This window comes from Prionailurus bengalensis, chromosome B3 (genome assembly GCF_016509475.1).
Source record: "Prionailurus bengalensis isolate Pbe53 chromosome B3, Fcat_Pben_1.1_paternal_pri, whole genome shotgun sequence".
NCBI classification, from domain to species: domain Eukaryota; kingdom Metazoa; phylum Chordata; class Mammalia; order Carnivora; family Felidae; genus Prionailurus; species Prionailurus bengalensis.
Window position 1 is genome coordinate 59,114,249 of NC_057355.1, and position 24,320 is coordinate 59,138,568.

Below are 24,320 nucleotides of genomic sequence, written 5' to 3' on the forward strand. Positions count from 1 at the left end.
GTCTTCTGGCATATGATGACAACCAAAGTCCAGCCTTAAAGCATGAAATGAAAGGAATCAAAAAGTAGTCTCATAGTGTGTGAGAAATTAAAAAGTTTTTTATATACTCCAGAAAATTTTTTACATTTTTATTTATTTATTTTGAGAAAGGCAGAGAGAGAGAGAGAGAATTCCAAGCAGGCTGTGCACTGTCAGCACAGAGCCCAATGCAGGGCTTGAACTCACCAACTGTGAGATCATGACCTGAACCAAAACCAAGAGCCAGACGCTAACTGACTGAGCCACCCAGGCACCCCAGAAAACAATTTTTAAAGCAGCCTTTTTGAGTCCAGTGTATAGGATGCCAACAACCTGCAGTTTCTGCATGAGGACATGGAAAAATCCACCCAAGTTTTGTCTGTCCTGAATGATACGGTATACCTCATATATAAATACGGTGGTACTGATGACAGCTGATTTTTTTCAAACAAACTGGGCAATTTTTACTATATTTAAGGGAAGTGCAGAGGCAGCAACTACAGAAGATGTGGCCACATTCTGTAGAGTAAACATGTCGCCTACTCAGTTCAATCTCCGAGAACCCGTCCATACAAATTCGACACCGGATATAACCAGGTAGTGTGCAACTTAAAACTTCTTCTTCCAGGGCATTATGGGAGGTCCTGTTGGTCACATACACATCTCTGTTTCTCCTCAGCTCCTCCTTATCACTGCTGACCACACAGTTGCCAGTTTGCCTTTGGAGTGACCTTTTGTTTCCTCTTGGCCTCCTCCTTTCTTCAGTAATCACAACAGAGTCGTGGCAAGTTAGGTCAATCACTGCAGGTTCTAGGGATTCACAGGTGAGGTCAACTATTTCATCACTTTCCCTGAGATCTATCAGTTCTGTTTCTAAGACCATCTCAGGAGTAGGGCCTCCTTCCCCAGCTGTACGGAATTCTCGGGTTTGTCTGGAATTCACCATGCTACTGCAGCACATTCTTGTATTCATTGTGCTTGTTGGATCCAGTCTTCAGAGAAATAAGTGATCTGTCCCCAAGTTTACAGTGAATGGTAAAGTCCCCAGCTGTTGGTCAGTCACTCTCCGACTTACATAAGAATTTAGAGCCCAGATTTTCTGGTGTATTTGAACTCTGATTCTGGTTCCAGTCCTGTCTCCACCTCCACAAGTGCTGTGTTCCCACGTGGGTGGGTGGGTTTGTGAGGCTTCTGGGAGCCACTTTTAAGACAACTCAATCTTAATTTTTAACTAAAAAAAAAAAAAAAAGAGAAATTAAGTTTTGGTAATATCTAAATAAGATTGATAGTAGTGTAAAATGGATAGATATCTAAAGAAAAAAATGTGTTTTCAAAATACTTTAGTAGTTATGCATTTAAACAAGGTTTCAACTTTGTATCTTTCCTTATTCCATGTCCTAATGAGAAGCAGGAGAAGCCCAAGGGGCACTTACATGAAGAGAAGCACAGAAGTGCTGCATACCAAGAAAGGGTCACTATTTCATCCAAGATGCAGTGTCAGAATCTCAAGGAAACACTTATTTTTTACAAAGTAAAAATGGAGACCAATAAGTTCTTTGCACATTTAGGTCTTTCTTTCTTTCCTTCTTTCTTTCTTTCTTTCTTTCTTTCTTTCTTTCTTCCTTTTATTTTTTTTTTAATGTTCACTTATTTTTGAGAGAGACAGAATGTGAGCAGGGGAGGGGCAGAAAAAGAGGGAGACACAGAATCCGAAGCAGGCTCCAGGCCCTGAGCTGTCAGCACAGAGACTGACATGGGGCTCGAATCCACGAACTGTGAGATCATGACCTGAGCTGAAGTCAGACGCTCAACCGACTGAGCCACCCAGGCGCCCCCTTTCTTTCTTTTTTTTAATGTTCATTTATTTTGAGAGTGAGAGAGAAAGAGCATGGAGGAGGGGCAGAGAGAGAGGGAGAGAGGGAATCCCAAGCAGGCTCTGCCCTGTCAGCACAGAGCCTGATGTGGGGTTCCATCTCATGAACTCTGAGATCATGACCTGAGCCCAAGCGAAGAGTTGGATGCTTAACTGACTGAGCCACCCAGGTACCCTGCACATTTGGGTTTCTAACAGCAAATAAGAAATGAACCAGTTAGTCCATGCAGAGGTTCGTCATGCCCAGTGTTCCCTTTCTAACAGAGACAGCGAGAGGAGTTTTCTTGAAGCATTTCATCCCAGATTCTGTTTCAGGGAAGAAGGGATAGAGTTCAAGCATTTGCATAGGGAGACTTGGTTTGAGTCTAGGCTCTGTGACACTGGGCACACAACATAGACAGTTAAAGTTCTCAAAACCTCAGCATGTAAATCCTTTCTAAAAATTATTTTGTAATTTAAAAGTAATGCATCCTCAGTCATCATTAGGAAAATGCAAATTAAAGCCATAATGAGATACCATTTCACACTCACGAGGATGACTAAGATTTAAAAATAAATAATAAAAAGTGTTGGTGAGGATGTAGAAAAATTGGGATTCTCATATAGTGCTGGTGGAAATGTAAAATGGTGCAGCAGCTTTAGAAAACAGTCTGGCAGTTCCTCAAAAGATTAAAAATAGAGTTGCCATATGGCTCAGCAACTCCACCCCTAGGTGTATACTCAAGAGAATTGAAAACTTATGTCCAAATAAAAAATTTATACATGAATGTTGATAATATTATTCATAATAGCCCCAAAGTGGAAACAAGCCAAATGCCCATTAACTGATGAATGGATAAACAAAATGTGGTATATCCATACAATGGAGTATTTATTATTAAGCAATAAAAAAGAATAAGGTACAGATACTTGCTATAATATGGATAATCTCTGAAAACATAGTAAGCAGTAGAAGCCAATCACAAAAGACCACAAACTGTATGATTCCATTTATATGAAATGTCAAGAATAGGCAAATCTAAAAAGACAGAAAGATGAGTGGGTCGTTAGGCCTGGGGTGTTGAGGAGAAATAGGAAGTGGCTGCTAATGGGTGCAGGGTTTCTTTTGAGCATAATATTCTAAAATTGAGGTGATGTTTGCACAACTCTGTGAATATACTAAAACCCACCGAACTGTATACTTTAAATTGATGAATTGTATGGTTTGTGAATAATTTCTCAATAAAGCTTTTACCAAAACAAACACCTAAGCTGCCATAGGAATGTTACACAAAACAATGTGATACAATCTGGATTTAGACACAAGCCCTAGAACCTGGTGGGAAAGTGTGGAACCCGAAAGGAAAATGGAAAGAGGGCACCCTGAGGAAGGCACAGTGCTCAGGTCTCCACCGGAAGCGCCGACCTGCTTACCCAGGCAATTGTTCTCTTAGACCCCACAGACACCTGCTTTCCGCCAGATCACCACCCTCAAGTGTTTACCTTTCACAACGGGCCTGCCCACCACCACTGACCCCACCCACGTATCCCATTAATCATTTAGCTATTTTGTCCTGTCCAGCCCAGTCCTGCTGAGGCAGCTCTCCTGGGAGAATAGAACAGGAAGAGTGAGTTCCAGCCGCGCGCCACTTTCCAGCCTCTGGGCTGCTTCCCTTGGCGCCTGGACTGAGTCTGGGCGAGCCGAACCCGGGTGCCTGGCTACACTGGGCTGGGAAGAAGCCCCCAGAGGCCGCAGGGCCAGGGAGAGCCAGTGGATAAGGAGAAGCAGAGGGAGGGGACATCACGGGACGGGGTGCTCACCGTGAACTTGCACCGGCAGGTGGTGGCATTCGGCGAACACACCCAAGGTCACAAGCAAGGGGTCTCCGCGCGCGAGTTATCCACAGGACGGAAAGCAGAAAGCACTGGGGTTTTCCCTCCTTTTAAGCTGCTGTTTTAGTTTCTCAACTGCCCAATCAAAACCCGAGCCCGTGGTAGCTTGTCACCAGTCTCTAGGTGGAAAGCTGGTGTTCCAGGTTAGAAAAGGGGACTTTCCTGTCCTTATCATCTTTCTCCAGTCTCCTGTTTACTGATAAAAAGGAGGCACCGGATTGTTGTTTCCCTTTTATATCCTCTTATTGTTAGATCAGCAACTTCCCACCCTCTAGAAAAGTGATTCTCAGTAGAGGCAGTAGCCTCTCTAAAAGTTTTGGAAATTTACAAGGCTGTTTTTAGTGGTCGCTACAGGCATATAGGGGCAGAGGGCAAGGGGCCCCGGCACCACCACCACCACCCCCCTCCCACACGCACACATTGTCTCTATCTATCTCTCAATATATGAAAAATCTGCTTTATAATCTGGGCTTTACAAGCACATGTAAAAATGTGTTTTATTTTTCAATTATTTCTTGGTATATATTGACTATTTACTATGCCAGAACAGTTACTGAACCAAAGTGGGCCCAGTTCTTGCTGAGTTACAGACAGCAACTACACCAAATGGAGTTGCCTCACAAGGTAAACTTTATTTGTACAAACAAGGAGATCATGGGGAATCATTTCCAAAGCTGTGTCTCCCTGAACCAGGGAAAGCAGGCTCCTTTAATTTAAATGTGGGATAAATATCCAGAAGGGGATTTTAACACTGTAATGAGGCTGAGGTAACAGCTAGGCCCTTTCTGAATCATCTGGGTAGGCATACTCCTCAAATGTTTCTTTTTCAGTACCAGCAGTTTGTTAGTTTGTTTCTAAAAGGTAAGATTGACAGCTAGACAGAAGCTTCTAGGAGTTTAGTTCCTATAAGGTAAAATTGACAACTGAACAGAAGTTTCTACTAGAGATTTTCTTAGTTCAGGGGATTAGGCCAAGACTATATACACTGAATTTTCCAGGAATGCAAACTACCAGACAACTAGAAGGAAGATGTGTTTCAGGTTTTTGGTTTTGTTTTGTTCTTATGCTTGGAATTTTACCTAGATATTCTAACCATTTTAGGGGATCACACCACAGCCAAAATTACCATTGTTGCATCCACACGACTCCTGAAACAGAATGCTATGGGCACCAGTGACAGTCACAACAAAGTTTATTACAATCAGAGGCAAGGCCGACGGATCGGGACCAACACTCTTGATAAGAGTGCGGCCCTGAACAGCCGGGGCACAGAGTTTTCAAAGCCGATCACATCGTTTTATCATTACCTGGGAACAGAACCGAGAAACAGTTCCCAGATGAGTTAGAAACAGTTGCCAGATGAGTTAAGAAACAGTTGCCAGATGAGTTAGAAACAGTTGGGGAATGAGGTGATAATTTTAGACTTTCTGCCTAAGTTGCAACCGGTGGGTCTCCTAGACCTTGCCTCTGATGCTCTTTGAGCTTTTGTTTCCTTCATTGGTAAAGCCTGATTTACAAGAGTATGAAGCGCAATTTACAAGAGTAAAGCAAGGCTGTAATCTCTTGACCTTCAGTGTCAGAACAAAGCTGTTATTTTTCAAGCTACTCCTTAGCCCTACACTACAATTTAACCCTTACACGGTATCTGAATCTGAGCCATCAGATTCAGTTATGGTGTAACTCTCAGTCTTCTATGTCACAGTTTACAGAGACCCTAGGCCAAGTTACAAGCATCCGGCACCTCTTACAACAGCCAGTACAGCCAGGTTAGAGTATTCAATTACTAAATTGCTTAACCTTCATAATCAAATTACTAAAGGGTAACAGTAAAGAGTTATAAAAAGGAGGTGTTGGATCTGATTGGAGTTAAAACTTCTCATCTGCAGTGGAGTCCTGGGCCTGTACTCACCTCAGTCTACCAAGCCTTAGCTTGAGTACTGACTCCCCACCATAGAAATATAGCAAATAAGGTTCCAGTATATTCAAGTGACCTGCTTACTGTGCTAACACGTTAGTGGCAGAACCCTTCATTTTACAGGTAAGAAAATTGAGGCCAGGAAAAATTAAGAGATTTGAAAGAGGGTGAACTGTGACAGAGGCAGGGCTAGAAGCTCCTGAGAATTCAGTCTGTAAATTCTCCAAGCAAGATCATTCCCAGAAATCCTGAGAGTGCCAGAAGAGAGCAAGTTTCCCTTTGTGGGACACTGTCCAGAAGGAATGAAGACGTTTACCTAAAACCCTTCGTGGAAAGGAGTAGAGGCATACTTTCTTTTTTTCACCAGCTCAGAGCCAAAAAGTTTTCCCTTTTATCTCTTTGCTATGGTTTTAGGTAATTTTACTTGCTCTTGTAAGCTATGAAAGTAACCACTGCAAGTAAAAGCCATCGCCTGAAGCTTTACATTTACAGAGTTCTTACCACCATTTCCTGAGAACAGCCCTTGAACAGTGTCTGGTATGGGGTAAATACTCCATATTTATTGAATGAATGATCGATCAAATAAGTGAATAAACTTTATGATATAAGAATAATTATCTCATTTTATGGATTTGGTGACAAAGAGTCAAGCTGGGCGGGGGGGGGGGGGGGGGGGGGGACACCTGGGTGACTCACTCGGTTAAGATTCCAAGACTTGATTTCAGCTCAGGTCATGATCTTATGGTTCCTGAGATCAAATTCCACATTTGACTGACTCCAGGCAGACAGCAAGAGCCTGCTTGGGAATCTCTCTCTCTCCCTTTCTCTTTGTCACTCCCTGCTCACATGTGTGCTCACTTTCTCTCTCCCTCTCTCTCAAAAACAAAAAAAACAAAAAAAACAAAAAAAAACATCAAAAAAAGAGTCAAGCCAGTAATAATGATTTCTCCAATTTCTTTTGTGGAATTAGGATTCAAACTCAGGTCTGATTTCAATGGCATTCACACTTTTTTTTTTTTTTTTTTTTTTTTTTTGAGAGAGAGAGCATGAGCCAGGGAGAAGGAGAGAGGGAGGGAGGGAGAGAGAGAGAGAGAGAGAGAGAATGAAAATCTTAAGCAGACTCCTTGCTCACCCTGGAGCCTGATAAAAAGGCTGATCCCAAGACCCCAGGATCATGACCTGAGCTGAAATCAAGAATTGGACGCTCAACCAACTGAGCCACCTAGGCACCCCGAAACTTTGAACTTTGCAAAAAATATTTATTTTCGGGAGAGCACAAGGTGGGGAGGGGCAGAGCGATGGGGGCAGAGGATCTGAAGTGGGCTCTGCTGTGACAGGCTGACAGCAGTGAGCCCAAAGGAGGCTCAAATGTCATGAACCATGAGATCATGACCTGAGCCAAAGTTAGACACTCAACCAACTGAGCCACCCAGGTGCCCCAAAGCTTTGAACTTTTAATGAAAGTTTGGGACTGCATGCCTTATGGGTCCTGTAGAGAAACCTAACAGGAAACACTCAGTAGCAGACTGATGCCTCACCCAGACTCAATGAGTCCATACCCAGCTTTTTCATATTTTGCTGCTAACAGCTAGCACCTGCACGTTATCCCAGCCCTGCAGATTATCCTCAGGCACTGGAGTGAGCTGGAAGTACCTGGGAGTTTAATGTTTCATCCAACTACACACTCTATAGCTTATAGCCAGAGACAGGCTCCTGTGAGGTACCAAAGCCCAGCTCCTTTGCTTCAAGACAGAACTAACTTTGAGGGGTATTCTTTTGTTCTAGAGCTCCCATGGGACCAGGCTGAGTGTGGGATTTCTGAAATCACCCCTTCACTTGGCTTCTTCCCGTTCCCTATTCTTCATCCTCCCTTCCCCCCTGCCCCACTCCTTTTTTGCTTATTGGTTTCTCCTGGAAGCCCTTTCTTTATAAGTCATAGCATCCAAATTCTGGATTCGGGGCATATTTCTGCAAGAACTCAACCCAACATGCTCACTGACTCTGCAGATGATGAAAATTGCATGCACACTTTCAGACAGTAAGGATACCTAGAAAACCCTTTCAGATAGCACTATAGCATTGTGTAGCAGCAAGAGTCCTCTGTTTTTTTTCTACGTGAAAACAATAAAAAGAGGAAGTGGCCCATGGGGGTGGGGAAATCTCACATTACTGCAGCCTTCAGTTAGGCCTGTGCTATAAAGATAGAAATATCTCCTTCCTTTCATAGACTTTTAAATCATCTGTGTTTTAGAGGACCAAAGAGAACAAATAATTCTGAATCCAAGTAATGAGAGAAGATGTATGAAATTTAGTGCATAGTAAGTGCTTGATATGTGATTGAACATTTTTTTAATTCTATTTACCAGGGTTCTTTTTTTTTTTTCTCTATCAGTCCTTCTTACAGCTTTCCAAAGCGTCAAGATTGTTTTTAATGCATGAAACTTCCAATCAAAATATTCACAGATACTTTATTTCTCTTAAAATATCTAGGATCCAAATTGGTTACCCTTTGATTTTTTTCTAAAAGCCTAGAGTCCAAGGAGACAATTTTCTGCCAAGCTTGACAAAGGGTGGGGAATCCCAGGATGGTGAGCCAGCTCAGAGGTGTTTACAGCGCTGTCATGGTTCTTCCCCTAAACTGCATTGTCGCTGTGTCCCAGAACAAGGGCATCTGCAAGAACGGGGGCGTGCTGTAGCCCCCACTCAGGAATGAATTCAAGTACACTATTTCCCAAGAATGACCACATCTTCCTCATAGAACGTAAGCAAACTTTAGTGATTATGGGTAGGAAGACATGGTTCTCTATTCCCAAGAAGAATCAGCCTTTAAAGGAAAAGAATTTAGTTCTCAGTTGAGACCTTAAAGAACCTCCCCAAGAAGCTCATTTTTCTTGCCAAAAGTCTGGTCAATGCCTTAAAAGTTATTGAGCAATTGGAATTAGCAAATAAAGTGGACATGGTTTGGATAGTGGGAGGCAGTTCTGTTTATAAGGAAACCACGAAGAAACCAGGCCACCTTAGACTATTTGTGACAAGGATTATGCAGAAATTTGAAAATGACACACTTTTTCCAGACTTTGATTTGGAGAAATATAAACTTCCCCCAGTATACCCAGGTATTCTTTCTGATGTCCAGGAGGAGAAAGGCATTGAGTACAAATTTGAAGTATATGCAAAGAATGATTAATGTGGAGGTGTTTTCTAATTTATTTCAAGTTGTTCCCCCTCCCCTCCAAACAATTACATGTTTTCATATTAGAAAAAAAAAGACTTTTGTTGACTTTAGGTTAATGGATAATTATTTCTAAGCAATGAATTTTTATTAATTAATCTTAATTAGACTACAGTTAAGATCAGTCTTAACTAGACCATATCAGATATGATTTGTGAAGCATTTCTTGCTATAACTGTAGGATGCCCATCAAGGTCCAGCACCCTGCCCAAGGTAGCATATCTACCAAGAGCCAAACTGAGAAAGTCCCCTGACAGCATGAGTTTAAAGCAGGACCTAAAGAGAGGACTGGAGAGATTTGTCCAAAGGTCAGAAATGAATTATAAACAGAAGAGCAAGAACTCAGATATTAAAAGACAATTAGATCAAAATAGGACTATGAATTCTCGATGCATATCACAATTCTGAAAAAAGTTCTGTTCACTCAGAAAGGGAACCAGCAAGTTGAGAACTCCAGTATATTCTATAGGGATAGTAAAGAGGACAGTAGGACACTACCTTTTTGAAGATTAAAAGAGAAGGTCTGAGACCTCTAAAATCTCTGTTTCTGATCTTCAGTGAGATTCCATGGGATATTATGATGCTAGAAGACTAGGCTGTTCTTCACCAAAAAGTAAACCTAATAACAAGCATTTGGCTAAAATTAGAAAAAAGGTAATGAATTGAAAGTGGATAATTCTAGAAACCAAAATTATGAAGTTGGAAACTAAACTTCAATGAATTAGAAAATGAAAATTAAAAAACAAAAACAAAAAACAAAAAACCTAGAAGCCAAGAGTCCAAGGAGAGATAACGCAAATTTTTGCCCCTAAAACCTTAATGGCTATATCACAGACAAAATATTTATTTTATTAAGGAAAGACCTTGAATTTTTCCTCAAGAGCTTAGGGTATAAGAAATAAAGTAAAAAGCAACAGCCCAAAGATATTGGGAGAGTGACAGAAGACAAAAACTAGCAAAAACAACGTTTACCAGTTCCTATATTGTTTCCATTTATGCCATGTTTTCATTAGGGATAGTGGGAAAAAAATGAGATATAACATATAAATAAAAATGAGATATAACATATAAATTTCTTAAAATAAACATCATAATAATAACAATGACCATTTCCTAATGTTTTATTTCTTTTATCGTTGTCAAAATATAATTTGAAAAACCTGGACATTAAATTAAATAATATTTTTCCAAAGCAATGTTCTTGGGAAGATGTACACCCAGTGCAATGCTGCTTCTCTTTGTTTGTTTGTTTTTAAATTCCAGTATAATTAACACACAATGTTATATTAGTTTCAGGTGTACAGTATAGTGATTTGACAATTCTATACACTACTCAGTGCTCATCACAATACATGTAGTCTTAATTCCCTTCACCTATTTTACCCACCTCCCCACCCACCAGTTTGTTCTCTCTAGTTAAGAGTCTTTTTTGTTTGTCTTATTTTTCTTTGTTCATTTGTTTCTTAAATTCTACATATGAGTGAAATCATATGGTATTCGTCTTTCTCTGACTTCTTTTACTTAGCTTTATACCCTTTAGATCCATCTATGTTGTTGCAAATGGCAAGATTTCATTCTATTTTATGGCTAAGTAATATTCTATTATATATATACCACATCTTCTTTATCCATTCATATTAAGAATATGTGGTCTGCTTCCATAATTTGGCTATTGTAAATCAACATAGGGACACATGTATCCCTCCAAATTAGTGTTTTTATATTCTTTCGGAAAATACCCAGTACTGGAATTACTGGATTATACAATAATTCTGTTTTTAACTTTTTGAAGAACTTCCATACTGTTTTCCATAGTGGCTGCACCAGCTTGTATTCCCACCAACAGTACACAAATGTCCCTTTTTCTCCACATCCTGGCCAACAACGTTTGTTCTTACATTTTTGATGTTAGCCATTCTGATAGGTGTGAAGTGATATCTCATTGTGGTTTTGATTTGCATTTCCCTGATGATGAGTGATGTTGAGCATCTTTTCATGTCTTTTGGCCATTGTATATCTTCTTTGAAGAAATGTTTGTTCCTGTCTCCTGCCCATTTTTAATTGGATTATTTGTCTTTTTGTGTGTGATGAGTTGTATAAATTCTTGGATATTAACTCTTTATCAGATATGTCATTTGCAAATATCTTCTCCCATTCAGGAGGCTATCTTTTAGTTTTGTTGGTTGTTTCCATTGCTGTGCAGAAGCTTTTGGTTTTGATGTAGTCCCAAAAGTTTAGTTTTGTTTTTGTTTCCCTTGCCTCAGGAAACGTATGAAGAAAGATATTATGGCTGATGTCAGACAAATTACTGCTTATGTTCTCTTTTAGGATTTTTATAGTTTCACATTTAGGTCCTTAATCTGTTTTGAGTTTATTTTTGTGTATGGTGTAAGAAAATGATCCAGTCATTTTCTTTACATGGGGCTGTCCGGTTTTCCCAACACCATTTGTTGAAGACACTTTTTCCCATTGCATATTCTTGCTTTCCTTGCCATAGATTAATTGACCATGTAAATGTGGGTTTATTTCTGGGTTCTGTATTCAGTTCCATTGAAATATATGCCTATTTTTGTGCCAGTACCATACAATTTTGATTACTACAGCTTTGCAGTATATATTGCAATCTGGGATTGTGATACCTCTAATTTTGTTCTTCTTTCTCAAGATTTCTCTGGCTATTTGGGGTCTTTCGTTGTTCCATACAAATTTTAGGACAATTTTTTCTAGTTCTATGGAAAATGCTTTTGGCATTTTGATGGGAATTACAGTAAATCTGTAAATTGCTTTTGATGGTATGGACATTTCAACAATGTTGTTTCTCCCAATCCACCATGAACATGGACTATCTTTCTATTTATTTGTGTCATCTTCAGTTTCAACAATGACTTTTTTTCTTTTAATAAAAATCTCCTGAAAATCTAACCATGCCACATTGAACAGTCATAAGTGATCATCTCTGAGTGGTGAGACTAACAAGATTTTTTTTTCTTTTCTGCCTGTATAAACATCTTACTTTTTAAAAACAATGAACTATGCTCAAATAATAAAAGCTGTAAAAATTCGAATCATACAGCAGTATGCAGAATGATATATTTTTTAAAAAGTCTACTTTCAGTTGTTCTGGACTTTTGGGAAAGATGGCTAAGTAGGAGGACCCTAAACTCACTTTGTCCCATGGACACAACTATAGATAACACTCACATCAGTGTAAAACCAAGAAAAATACCTGAAGACTGGCAAAACAAACCCTACAACGAAATGTACAGAAGCCACAATGAAGAGGGTAGGAAGGGCAGAGATGAGGTGGGGAGCTAAACCCCGAATGTCTGGTTGCTGGAGGGAGAGAGTTGTGGGTGTGTAAGGGGAGAAAAATAGACTATCACACCGGGTAGCCTGCATGAGGAAGAGGAATCCTCATAACATTTGGCTTTGAAAAACAGAGGCGCTGAATTTTGTGAGTTCTTACGACCAGCAGGACTTAAAGCCTAGAACTTTAAAAATCAGCAGCCCTTAGGAGAGCAATAGGAAACTGAGTCTGTGTCCTTAAAGAGATAGCACAACAAATAGCCCATAGAGATAAGGCAAAGAGCAGCTGTCAGAAAACCTCCTGGGGCATATGTGAGGGAGAATTATTTACTAAATCTCTTAAGTTTGGTGAAGGACTTCTCCAGGAAGTCCCTCCCCCACCCCCCAGCATAAACACAGGGCCACCTGCGGAAACCAGCACAGCTGTTGGTTTTCACTACCTAACTGCTTATGCCACACCCTGTGCCCTCCAGCTGGGCCTGCCTCAGTCTTAGAGTTGTAGGTCCCCTCCCCTGGAAGACTGGTGCAAACCTTGCCAACACTGTGTATCCAGACTGTGCACTCTGTGGGACCTTATTCCTGGCAGTGACAGTGGCAGGTCACCTCCCACGGAGGACGCACGCACCTTATTAAAACTGCTTGCCTCAGCTGGCCCCAGTCTTGGTAGCAGCTGTGCATCTCCTGTGGAAAAGGACGAGTTCGAACAATTTGTGGGCACTGTGGCCCCCACCTACTTGTGCTTTGTGGAGCAGCCCCAACTAGCCCTGGTCTCTGTGGCAGCTGCTTATCCCCTGTGGAAAAGGATTGGCATCACCTTGTTGAAAGTAGTGGGCAGGGCACACAGAAACAGACACAGAGAGTTAGACAAAATGAGACAGATGAATATGTCACAAATGAAAGAACAGGACAAAATTACAGCAAAAGACCTAAACGAAATGGAGATAGGTAATATGCTTGATAGAGAATTTAAAATAATGATCATAAAGATACTCACTAGACTTGAAAAAAGACTGGAGGACAGCCTGAGACCCTTAACAAACAGATAAAAAAGAACCAATCAGAGATAAATAACACAATAATTGAAATAAAAAATATACTAGGGTCACCTGGGTGGCTCAGTCGATTAAGTATCTGACTCTAGATTTCAGCTCAGGTCATGATCTCAGGGTTTGTGAGTTTGAGCCCCACATGGAGTTCTGTGCTGACATCACAGAGCCTGCTTGGGATTCTGTTTCCCTCTCTCTCTGCCTCTCCCCCACTAACTAGCTGTCTCTCAAAATAAATAAATAAATAAACATTAAAAAAAATTTAAATACACTAGATGGAATAAATAACAGGTTAGAAGAAGCAGAAGAATGAATCACCAATCTGGAGGACAGAGTATTGGGAAGTAATTAAGCTGAGCAAGTGAGAGAATAAAAATTATGCGAAATTAGAATAGACTCGGGGAACTCAGTGACTCCATCAACTGTAATAACATTCACATTAGGGATCCCAGAGAAGAATAAGAGAGAGAAAAGGGAGAAGAAAATTTATTTGAAGAAATAAGGGCTAAAAACTTTACAAATTTGTGGCAGGAAACAAATGTAGATCCAGTAGGCACAGAGCTCTCCCAACAAAATCAACCAAGGAGGTCCACAGAAGACACATAGTAATTGAAATGTCAAAAAGCAGTGATAAATAAAGAATCTTAAAAGCAGCAAGAGGAAAGAAAACACATACAATGGAAATGCCAGAAGTCTATCAGCAGATTATTCAACAGAAACTTAGCAGGTCAGAAGTAAGTGGGCATAATATATTTAAAGTGCTGAATGGGAAAACCCACAGTTCAAGTGTCCATTGATAGATGAATGGATAAAGAGGGGTATATGTACATATACAATGGAATATTATTCAGCCAAAAAAAGGATAAAATCTTGCCATTTGTAACAACATGGATGGCTCTAGAAGAGTACAATGCTAAGGTAAATAAGCCAACCAGACAAAGACAAATACCATATGATTTCACTCATATGTTGAACTTAGAAACAAAACAAATAAAAAAGAGACAAACCAAAAACAGACTCTTAACTACAGACAGCAAACAGATGGTTACTAGAGGGAAGAAGAGGATGGGTGAGATAGGTGAAGGTTATTAAAAGTACAGTTATCAGGGCACCTGGGTGACTCTTGGTTGAGTGTCTGACTTCAGCTCAGGTCATGATCTCATGGTTCGTGAGTTTGAGCCCCATGTCAGGCTCTGTGCTGTCAGCTCAGAGCCTGGAGCCTGCTTCGGATTCTGTGTCTCCCTCTCTCTCTCTCTGCTCTTCCCTGCTTGTGCTCTGTCTCTGTCTCTGTCTCTCAAAACTAAACATTAAAAAAAATTTTTTTAATAAATAAAAGTAGTTATCTTGTTGAGCCCTGACTTAATATATGGAATTGTTGAATCTCTAAATTGTATACCCGAAATGAATATAACACTGTATGTTAACCACACTGAAATTAAAATTTTTAAAAAATAAAAAGTCTACTTTTATCTTACTCCTGCCATTTTAGGCCCTACCTGTTGTTAAGAGGTTATTGAATACATTTCTGGACCTTTTCCTGTGGGTGTATCTGCTTAAAGAGGTTGAGAAAAAAATGTTAAGGCCATTTAAAAATATATAAAATGGGAGCGCCTGGGTCTGATAAGCATCTGTCTTTGGCTCAGGTCATGATCTCACGGTTCATGAGTTCGAGCCCTGCATCGGGCTCTCTACTTTCCACACAGAGCCTGCTTCAGATCCTCTGTCTCCCCACCTTCTCTGTCCCTTCCCCCCTCACACGTGTGTGCTTGCTCGCTCTCTGGCTCTCTCTCTCAGAAATACATAAATAAATAACTTAAAAAAAAATATATATATATATATATAGAGAGAGAGAGAGAGAGAGAGAGAGATCAGAAGTACCAGCTCAGCTTGGAACACCTGAGATAGGCAAATGCTGATGCTCTGAACAAGGGGTGAGCAGGATTTCTGCCATAGCTGCCAAGCTCTGATCACCATTCTTAAGGAATATTACACACAAACCACTAAGCTACAGTCACAGCCTTGTCTCGATGTTCCTTGTAGGTCTTTGGGTCAACAGAGAAGTTCCAGGTTAAAATTGCTGAATTCTGATGCAAATTTCTGTATTCCTTTGGATTGTCTCTTCCAGATGTTTTTCCCTACATGACCTTGATGAATTGCCTTAGTCCATGGCTCCCACCTGAGAGCTTTTTCTGTCACTTGCTTTGGTCATTTAAGGTATGGGATCCTCTTGGGCCTGCAGGTCTAGACCCTGCAGGTCTAGAACCTGCATCATATCATATACTGTCTTTTTCTGGTTTCTTGGGCCCTTCTAAATTTTTCTGAAAGGGAGAATTATAAGAAAATGCAAGAGAACTATTTAATAAAAACTAAAAATTTTAAAAAGCCATTACATGAATTGGAGAGTGATGGTTACACACTGAAAGAACCCAGTGGGGTCCAAAATGTAGTAATCTCTGTCATAAGAGATTGCAGCGGGGAGCCTGGGTGGTTGTCGGTTGAGCGTCTGACTTCAGCTCAGTTCGTGGGTTCATCTCACAGTTCGTGGGTTCGAGCCCTGCGTCGGGCCCTGTGCGGACAGCTCAGAGCCTAGAGCCTGCTTCAGATTCTGTGTCTCCCTCTCTCTCTGCCCCTCCCCCACTCACACTCTGTCTCTGTCTCTCAAAAATGAATGTCAAAAAAAAAAAATTAAAAAAAAAAAAAAAAGGAACAGAACACTGGCTAAAAGACAGAGGCATGTTTTTTATGCCAGCAGAGCACTGTGTCACCCTAAGTCATTTAATTTGCCTGGGATCCCATTCCTCATCTGTACAATGCAGATCACTGAGGCCCTGTCCACTGTGAGTTAAGCCCTATATAACAGTGGTTTACACTCTTCTCCGAGTGACTCTTGAAGACTGTTTTCCTGTTTTATAATTTTTTTTAATGTTTATTTATTTTTGAGAGAGAGAGCAAGAGACAGAGCATGAGCAGTGGAGGGGCAGAGAGAAAGAGAGGGAGACACAGAATCAGAAGCAGGCTCCAGGCTCTGAGCTGTCAGCACAGAGCCCAACGCGGGGCTCAAACTCACAAACTGTGAGATCGTGACCTGAGCTGAAGTCAGACACTCAACCAACTGAGCCACCCAGGCGCCCCGTTTTCCTGTTTTAAAACAAAGGGGTAACAGAGGGAGTAAAATATAAGAAACTGAACACATCAAGTTTTTACCATTGTTTTAATTAGTAAAACAAAATCAACAGAAGTCAAATTATATGCAACAATGGCTCTAACATGCAAGAAGTCAATAGGAATTTTATGTAGGAAATGCCTTATGCACTATAACAGATTACCAATAATTTGACAGTTATCTTTCAAAACATTTCCCAATTCCCAGCAGAGTATGCAAATTGGAAGTTAATTCTAAACATGCATAGCTATATTCTTATTGAGTTTTGTGTGAAGAGACTGGAGAGGTCAGATCTGGCAAAGATACTAATGGTGAACATGAGGATGCTCTCCTCCCCACCCCACCTCTAAGCTTCCAGCCCTGAAACATACATCTATATGCCCAGACAGGTCAAATATGCCAGAGAGTGCCCATTAGAGAATTATCAAGTAGATTATACTTGTATTATCATCAATATAACTTTATGATTTGTATAATGGAACATAAAAGGCTAACAGCATTAAAAAGAATGCAGGATTTGGGAATAGTCCAATTTAAATGCACCATATTCAAACCTGAAAAAAAAAAAGAAAAAAGGCTTGTTAGCAAATGCATTTATTTTATTTTATTTGGATTACAGATCACATCAACACACTTGTCTAACTTCTGCTGTGTAAGTCACTGTTTGTAAAAGAAATAGCTGCAGACAATTATCCAAACCCATTACCAAGAGCATATCCCATTAATTTATCCCATTGGTTTTCCTATAACCTTAGAGGAAAGAATGCTGGTATTAGAGGTAGGGTCCTGGCTCTCCCATTTAGTAACTGTGTGACTCTGGGCAGGTCACCCAAACTCTCTGATGCTCTCTCAAATCGATTTCCCTGTGCTAGAACATAATGGGAAATTTGAATAGGTTTTCGCTATGATGGTACCCTATGAAGTAGAATTTCACTGAAGAGCTGTATTTTCTACCTCTGTATTCCAACCAACAATGCAGAGAAGTGCAATTCCTCCCTCTCTCACGCTGCTAGAAGTTTCTGTAGATACATATATTATAGTATCTTTACATTGCATCATAACAATGTTTCCATTTCTTGTATTTAAAAAAATTTTTTTTGAGAGAGAGAGAGAGCAAGAGACAGACAGTGAGCAGAGAGGGGCAGAGAGAAAGACAGGGAGACACAGAATCTGAAGCAGGCTCCAGCCTCTGAGCTGTCAGCACAGAGCCTGATGCAGGGCTCAAACCCATGAACCGTGAGATCATGACCTGAGCCAAAGTCGGACACTTAACCAACCGAGCCACCCAGGCGCCCCTCCATTTCTCTCCTTTATTGGACTGGAGCCTCTAGAAGGCAAACACAGTGCCCACACACTAAGGCTGAACAAGAGACTGAAGGAACAGGATGTCTGCAGAATCATGTCACTCCTCTCTTCTGGCTGAATAACAAAGCAACTGCTATGCAAAGGAAGAGAACAGTTCATTTCTGAAGGCCCATAGATGCACACTGTAGAAGTGGAAGAAGAAAGATCAAACCTTCGCAGGAAATGTAGGTAAACTGGCTTCCCCTATCCTGTTACACCACTCCAACAGCTCCTCTGACTTTGTTTAGAGGGCTAGGGACGCCGGCAGCATTAGACTAGGGCTACATACCTTTCTCATGCCACTCCACAGGAAAAGAAAATGTATTCCGTGTAGGATTATTTCTTGCCTGCTGAAATGCTATCCTGATTAATATATTTCCTATAATGAGGGTTATCCTATTAGAGTTGTCGTTAGTCCCCAGGACAGTGAAACAAGAAAGTATTTTCACCTACCTCCATGATGCTGGTTACTTATCTCGCTCTACAAAAAAGAAAATGGAGAAAGACAGTAAGTTTACTTTTAAAATACCATATGCTAACAAATGTCTAAAACTGTTACAAATGAGGCTGTTAGAATAGCCTGCTGTCCCTAACCATGAATACTCAGTAGGGCCCAACCTTGCCTAGTAGGCTCAGATCCCAACCCATCAAGGGAGTACTGGGTAAGGAACTAGGATAGCAGGTCTCACAAAGGCCTGTGCCTCCCTGAGACTTTTGATGGTTCTACATATCCATGAGGCTGTCAGGAAAGCCCAAAGAAGCTAGCAGGTAAGAAACATTAGGAGTTTGTGTGCATTTGTGCAATTGCTGGTTACTGCTGCTCCGTTTTTGCTACAGGGAAACTACTGTTTTAGGGATCATGCTGTGCAGAGGTCTCTCAAGGTGCCACTAATCAGAGCTTTACAATGTTCCCTGTCAATTGCAGTATGCAGATTTTTTCATATCAAAGCGTCTTTAAGCTGTGCCTATTCTCAGATACAACTGTCAGTAGCTAAGGAAAGAACTTAAAAACTTACCCCACATAACGACCTTGGGCTCACTGAGAGTAGTATGATTCACCTGGCAGCTATACTCATCTTCGACAGTGGGAGTAAATTCGGTGTGGACCAGAAGATAGAAAGTCCAGTCCCTGTTGAAGGACAGATCTGTCTGTTCCGCTTCCATCTTCTTTCCATTCTTCATCAAGGTGATATCAATTTGTGGTGGGTGGAACCCCGAAACGTAGCAGTTCAGAAAATTTGGCTTTCCATTCTCTGCTGGGTGACGGGAGTAAACCTGAACCTTTGGAGAATCTGAGGGACATCAAGGAAAGACAAATGAAAGTTGCACGGTATTTCACTTGGGGCCACCTTGGTCTAAAGCTAGATTGGGCAACAAATGTTTAAATTTGATCACTGATTTCTCCCAATTCCATTTCCACTCTGTCTACTTTTCCAAAAAGCTACCCATTTTGAGGAATAAACCATGATTTAGTATCTTTTTCACATACTTTCTCTACTCGTGGCTTTTTGATTTTTTTCTACAGATTTCTAGTAGTATTGTCTTCTGTCACTGGAGTTTGTGCCAAATCTTTAAGACCTTTATGTGGAGACTCTCAAGAACTTTTGATGGCTTCTCAGCACCCATATAATTCCTCAACACATGTCTCAAGAGTCCTCATGATTTGGCCCCACCCTCCTTTTCAAACTTCATGTCTCATTTCATACACTCTCCATAATAGCCACATCAAAAAACTCATGTTGGGGCGCCTGGGTGGCTCGGTCGTTGGGCATCCGACTTCGGCTCAGGTCATGATCTCACGGTCCGTGAGTTCGAGCCCCGCGTTGGGCTCTGTGCTGACCGCTCAGAGCCTGGAGCCTGTTTCGGATTCTGTGTCTCCCTCTCTCTCTGACCCTCCCCCGTTCGTGCTCTATCTCTCTCTGTCTCAAAAATAAATAAACGTTAAAAAATTTTAAAAAAATATTTAAAAAAAAAAACAAAAAAAACCTCATGTTACTGTACTTTGTTTCAGCCTATCTTTTTGTTTGTTTGTTTGTTTACTACTTTCTTTTTTGGTTCATGCTCCTGCCTAGACCCACACCCATCTGACTTCTCAATATGTATTAAGTGTTTAGAATAGTGCCTGGCACATACCAATTGCTCTGTAAGTGGCACATGTTATTAGTATTACCTCAAACAAAACTTAAATGCCTACAGAAGTCAGAAGATACCATAAATGAGTGATATGGGCTTGGTAAGAACATTATGGAAAGGTGAAGACCGTGGCAAAAGGGAAAGAACATATTCTCCATTTTGACTAAGTGGAGTAATGTGTATAAGAGTGGGATTTGCATTTTTAATTAGAACCCTTAAGTGATTGCTACAACTAGCCATGTTGGAAATACATTGCTGCTATAGAATATGTTTTTCCAAAATGAGATGCATAACTAGATCTACCCTGGGGATATGGAAAGAAACTATCAAAAACTCTACTTCCACATTTTTCATCCAATGAAGTATTACTGCTACTAAGCACACAGACTGACACTAATTCATGTGTATAATTCACTTTTAAATACACACACATGCAGGGTACAAGATCACTAAAAGGCAACTCCTCCATGTCCAGGATGTGATAGGGAGGAGTGCCAGGATATTCTGACCAAATATATCTGTCTACAAACACCCCATCATCAAAGGAAAGATCACCAGCCCCAATAGGAGCTACACTGGGGATCCCAATGAAGCTTTGATTTTTTTTCATTAAGTTAAAGTGAGGACAAATCAGAAAGCTTTTTATATTGGAGCTTCTAATAATTAGAACATAATAAATACCACAAGAATCAGAGCACAAGTTCATCAGGCCTAGAATTCTTTCTATGAGGGAGCCAGGCAGGGTTCTGCAAGAACACCACAATAATCTCTTCTGAGAGGAAGATGAGTATCAGATAAGCCTTGGTTTGTTTCTGGGCTCAGCCACTTACTGGCTCTGTGACTTTTGGACAGCTCTTCTGAAGCTTAATTGAAAAATCAACTTATGTGCACAGTGAAACAAAACCCACATAGGGACAGAGCAAAAAATAGACCTCCCCCACAACAGCAATCATCATTACCCATTTCTTATGTATCTTCTAGAAGTGATCTATTCATGGCATGTATTACCCTAGAAATTTTCAAAGTAAGATTTTTCTTTTAATGTCAGCTTATTTTTTTTAAGATTTCTATAGTTGCCAGCAAATATCAATAATAGTAATTGTGCTTTACTTTGTAAACAGATTATAAATACCTTTATCTCATGATCAAGAGATCCAGCTTCACAGAGGCTTTTGTGAGGGGAAAATGTGAGAGGGTCTGTATATTGAAAGGTATTTAGACCGTGCTCAGGGTCTAGAATGTCCATGACAGACAACCTGGCCAACCAGGTTGATTATCCTTATCACTGGTTTTACAATCTCCCTGACTTGTAAACCTTCGATTTTTCAAAACAGAAAGTAGAGGCTTAGTTTTTATTGGAAAGAACCAGGCAAAGAGCCGAAGAGGAAGCCCTCTGTGAAGAAAAGGCAACAAGGCCCGAATGCTCTCCAGCTTGCTAGCAAGAATCTCACACCCGAAGGTGACAAGGAGGTACTGGAAAACCACAGGCAGTAGAGCCAAAGTTGAGCCATTTCCCCCCAAAAAATGTTCTAGTCCCCCTCGACTGTCTGCCACTTCTCCCACGTTGTGTGTTTAAGTTAAACGCTCGGTATCTCCCTTTATCTGTGAGATGCTGATGATAACCATTATATTTACATTCGTAAGCTCATCTCAAAATCAAGTGACATAAAGCACAAAAGGTCCCCGGCACGCTCCTTACCATTAACTAGTAGCTCTTATGATTATTAAAAGCGACATGTAATGGCAACAAGTGAATTAAATGATGTGAACGCGCTCTGTAACACCTCAAAGCAGTCTACAAATGCCACGTGCCGATCCCTCCCCTGTTTGTTGGGCGCGTGAACCCGCCGGGCGTGCCGGAGAAATCCGCGATCCGAGTGGAGTAGAGTTGCAGGGGACCGAAGTACCTGCGCGGTGCCTCCCGCAAGCCCAGTCGGATGTCTCCACCCATTCACAGCCTGGGATCCCGCGTCCTTAGGACCCGCCTTCCAGCCCTCCCAGGCAGCTGCGCTCGGGAAGCTAGAGGTTACGCGGAAGAGAAACCCTCCCCCACCTCGGTCGTTCCGAAGTCTGTCATCACCCCGAAACTTTGTCCTGACCCACCTGGCACGGGCACGCCGAAGGCGTCCCCCGTCCCTCTCTCCCGAAGAAGAAAAAGGAGACTTGTGTCCTGGGCTCACACCCCTCCCCACTGCCCGGCCACCCCACCGCTACCCGGCCCGGAGACCAAGCCCGCGGCTAGTCCCCAGGGAGGAGAAGGAGTGGGTGACTTACAGAGTTAAAGCTGAGAGAGCCAAACAGATCGGGGTACAGAAGAGGAAGGGCTAGAACAAGAGGGGACACTCACGCTGGACGGCATCCAGGTGGGACAGATAGAGCAGTCCGAGCAGGACCAAGACCACAAAACGCGCCATTGCTAGCAGAGCAGCGCCAGAAGTAGGACTGGCCAACCCGCCCTGCGCCTCTACTTATATGCCACGCGCGCACAGCCAATCAGAACGCTTACTGCAGGGGCCGTCACTTGTCTCCTAGCGCGCGGTGCCGGGCCAGGTTAGAGAGGGGGACTTCCCCGTTTTCAGTTTCATTTTCCTATAAAGTCCCTTGATGCTTAGAAAGGCTTGGGCTGGGCCGAGTAGTTTCGCTGTCTATAAACCCGCGCCCTTCGATTTGGGGTGCACGCCAGAGCTTGTGCGGAGGGCCTCCTATCCTAGAACTTTGGACTGGAAGTACTCTGGTCCAGCCCCTCTCTGAGAACCAGCCAGCCTCAGAGTGACTTGCTTACCATGTCCCTAGCAGGACCTGAGGACATGTGGTTTTCATTCAAGAAAACTGAAGCCCAGAAAGATTAAGAGCGTGGACAAAGAATGAATGGTGCGGGGCAGAATAAGAACTTCGATTAATAACTATGGCCCCGGAAATATAATGTAGGGTTACGGGTTCTCTGAGTAAGAAAAACAGTCCCCAAGCCTCGCGGTCTCCTGAGGACAACTCAGAGAACTGTCCAGAATGGACAAGGACCATATTGCTTCCTGAATTCCTTCAGGCCAAAGTTTGCTTTTGTAAAGCCCTGTGCCAAGAAAATTTTCCCTGTATCTTCCTGCTGTTGTTTAGGTAATTTTCTTAGTTTTGTTGATTTGTGAGAAAAACAACCACTGCCAAAGCAGTAACTGCCTAGAGCTTTAGAGTTTACAGACCCCTTTAGGTACATCATTCCCTGGGAATTACCACACTGGAATGGCGCCTGATACATAGCAGGTATTCCGTAAGTGGAATGAATGAATGAATGAATGATTGAATGAACAAACCGGTAAATGTGTGAATAAACAGTAGGAAATAGGAATCACCCCTTTAATTTCTTTTTTTAAATTTTTTTTTCAACGTTTATTTTTTGGGGGGGGACAGAGAGAGACAGAGCATGAACGGGGGAGGGGCAGAGAGAGAGGGAGACACAGAATGGGAAGCAGGCTCCAGGCTCTGAGCCATCAGCCCAGAGCCCGACCTGGGGCTCGAACTCCCGGACCGCGAGATCGTGACCTGGCTGAAGTCGGACGCTTAACCGACTGCGCCCCCCAGGCGCCCCCCATTAATTTTTATGAATAAGGGATAACAAAAGCTGAGACTAGGATTCAAACTTGCCTGATGCTATTGCCATTCATGCGTTAGACTCTTGGAAAATAAGGGCTCTGAAATTTTAGTGAGAATTTGGATTGCATGGGCCATAGGTCCAGCCAAAGAAGTCAAACCTACTGACTGTAAGAGCTTAACAATGTTGGACAGACCCACTAAGAAAACTTACACTCCAGACATACCATAAAAAAGATGCTGACATCACATGACAACTCAGTCCAGCAGTCTTTTCTCAACCATGGGGGCGGGAGAGATGGAGATCTTGGAAATCACCATGGTTTTCAGTTAAAGGGAGTTGGGTTGTGATTCCCCAAAAAGCCAACAAACATGTTATGTTATAGATTTCTTTAATGTATTTTTAGACCTCGTAATAACCCCTAATGTGGAAACCACGTCTGAACTAGAAAAAGAATACTCTCCACAGATCTAATGAAATGAGATAATGCACAGAGAGCCTCACACAGTTCCTAGCGGAGTGTTTTATAATGTTTAACAAATGTACTATGATTATTGTTGTTACATACCTAGTTTTCCTACCAGCTCAATCTATAACTCTCTTGTGGTACAAGAATAATTGTCATGCATAAAGTTACAAGTAAACCAATTCTTGCTTCTCCCGTGTGTGTGTGTGTGTGTGTGTGTGTGTGTGTGCAGGGTATAGGAAGACTCATGGCTATTTTTTACCTCTAAATTCCCTGTTTACTACATCATAGAGAAATACTATACTTAAAATTCATTATAGATAGATTCTGACGTATTCACTTAGAAAACCAATTTAAAAAGCAATTTTA

General features: G+C 41.5%; 2 protein-coding genes and 1 pseudogene across 2 annotated transcripts; 1 reads left to right on the top strand and 2 right to left on the bottom strand.

Annotated features, from left to right (window-relative positions):
- Positions 1–217: 217 nt before the first annotated feature.
- LOC122468706 (E3 ubiquitin-protein ligase RNF4-like) lies at positions 218–3,932 on the bottom strand. Its single transcript, XM_043555537.1, has 2 exons — positions 3,692–3,932; positions 218–1,249 (listed from the first exon to the last, which is right to left on the bottom strand). Exon 2 carries the CDS (start codon positions 989–991, stop codon positions 422–424), a length of 570 nt encoding a protein of 189 aa, XP_043411472.1. The 5' UTR covers positions 992–1,249; positions 3,692–3,932; the 3' UTR covers positions 218–421.
- Positions 3,933–8,299: 4,367 nt separating this feature from the next.
- LOC122467850 lies at positions 8,300–9,154 on the top strand (annotated as a pseudogene).
- Positions 9,155–16,456: 7,302 nt separating this feature from the next.
- On the bottom strand, positions 16,457–23,926 carry B2M (beta-2-microglobulin). Its single transcript, XM_043555538.1, has 5 exons — positions 23,920–23,926; positions 22,250–22,344; positions 18,786–19,061; positions 18,223–18,250; positions 16,457–16,979 (listed from the first exon to the last, which is right to left on the bottom strand). The coding sequence occupies exons 2-4, from the start codon at positions 22,314–22,316 to the stop codon at positions 18,237–18,239; spliced, it is 357 nt and encodes a 118-aa protein (XP_043411473.1). The 5' UTR covers positions 22,317–22,344; positions 23,920–23,926; the 3' UTR covers positions 16,457–16,979; positions 18,223–18,236.
- Between the last annotated feature and the right edge of the window lie 394 nt (positions 23,927–24,320).

Coding starts and splice junctions, on each gene's coding strand:
- B2M (XM_043555538.1), bottom strand. CDS start 22,316: ATGGCGCGTTTTGTGGTCTTGGTCCTGCTCGGACTGCTCTATCTGTCC. Junction 19,062..22,249: donor CCACCTGGATGCCGTCCAGC/GTGAGTGTCCCC, acceptor GATGTCCCTCAG/ATTCTCCAAAGGTTCAGGTT.
- LOC122468706 (XM_043555537.1), bottom strand. CDS start 991: ATGAATACAAGAATGTGCTGCAGTAGCATGGTGAATTCCAGACAAACC.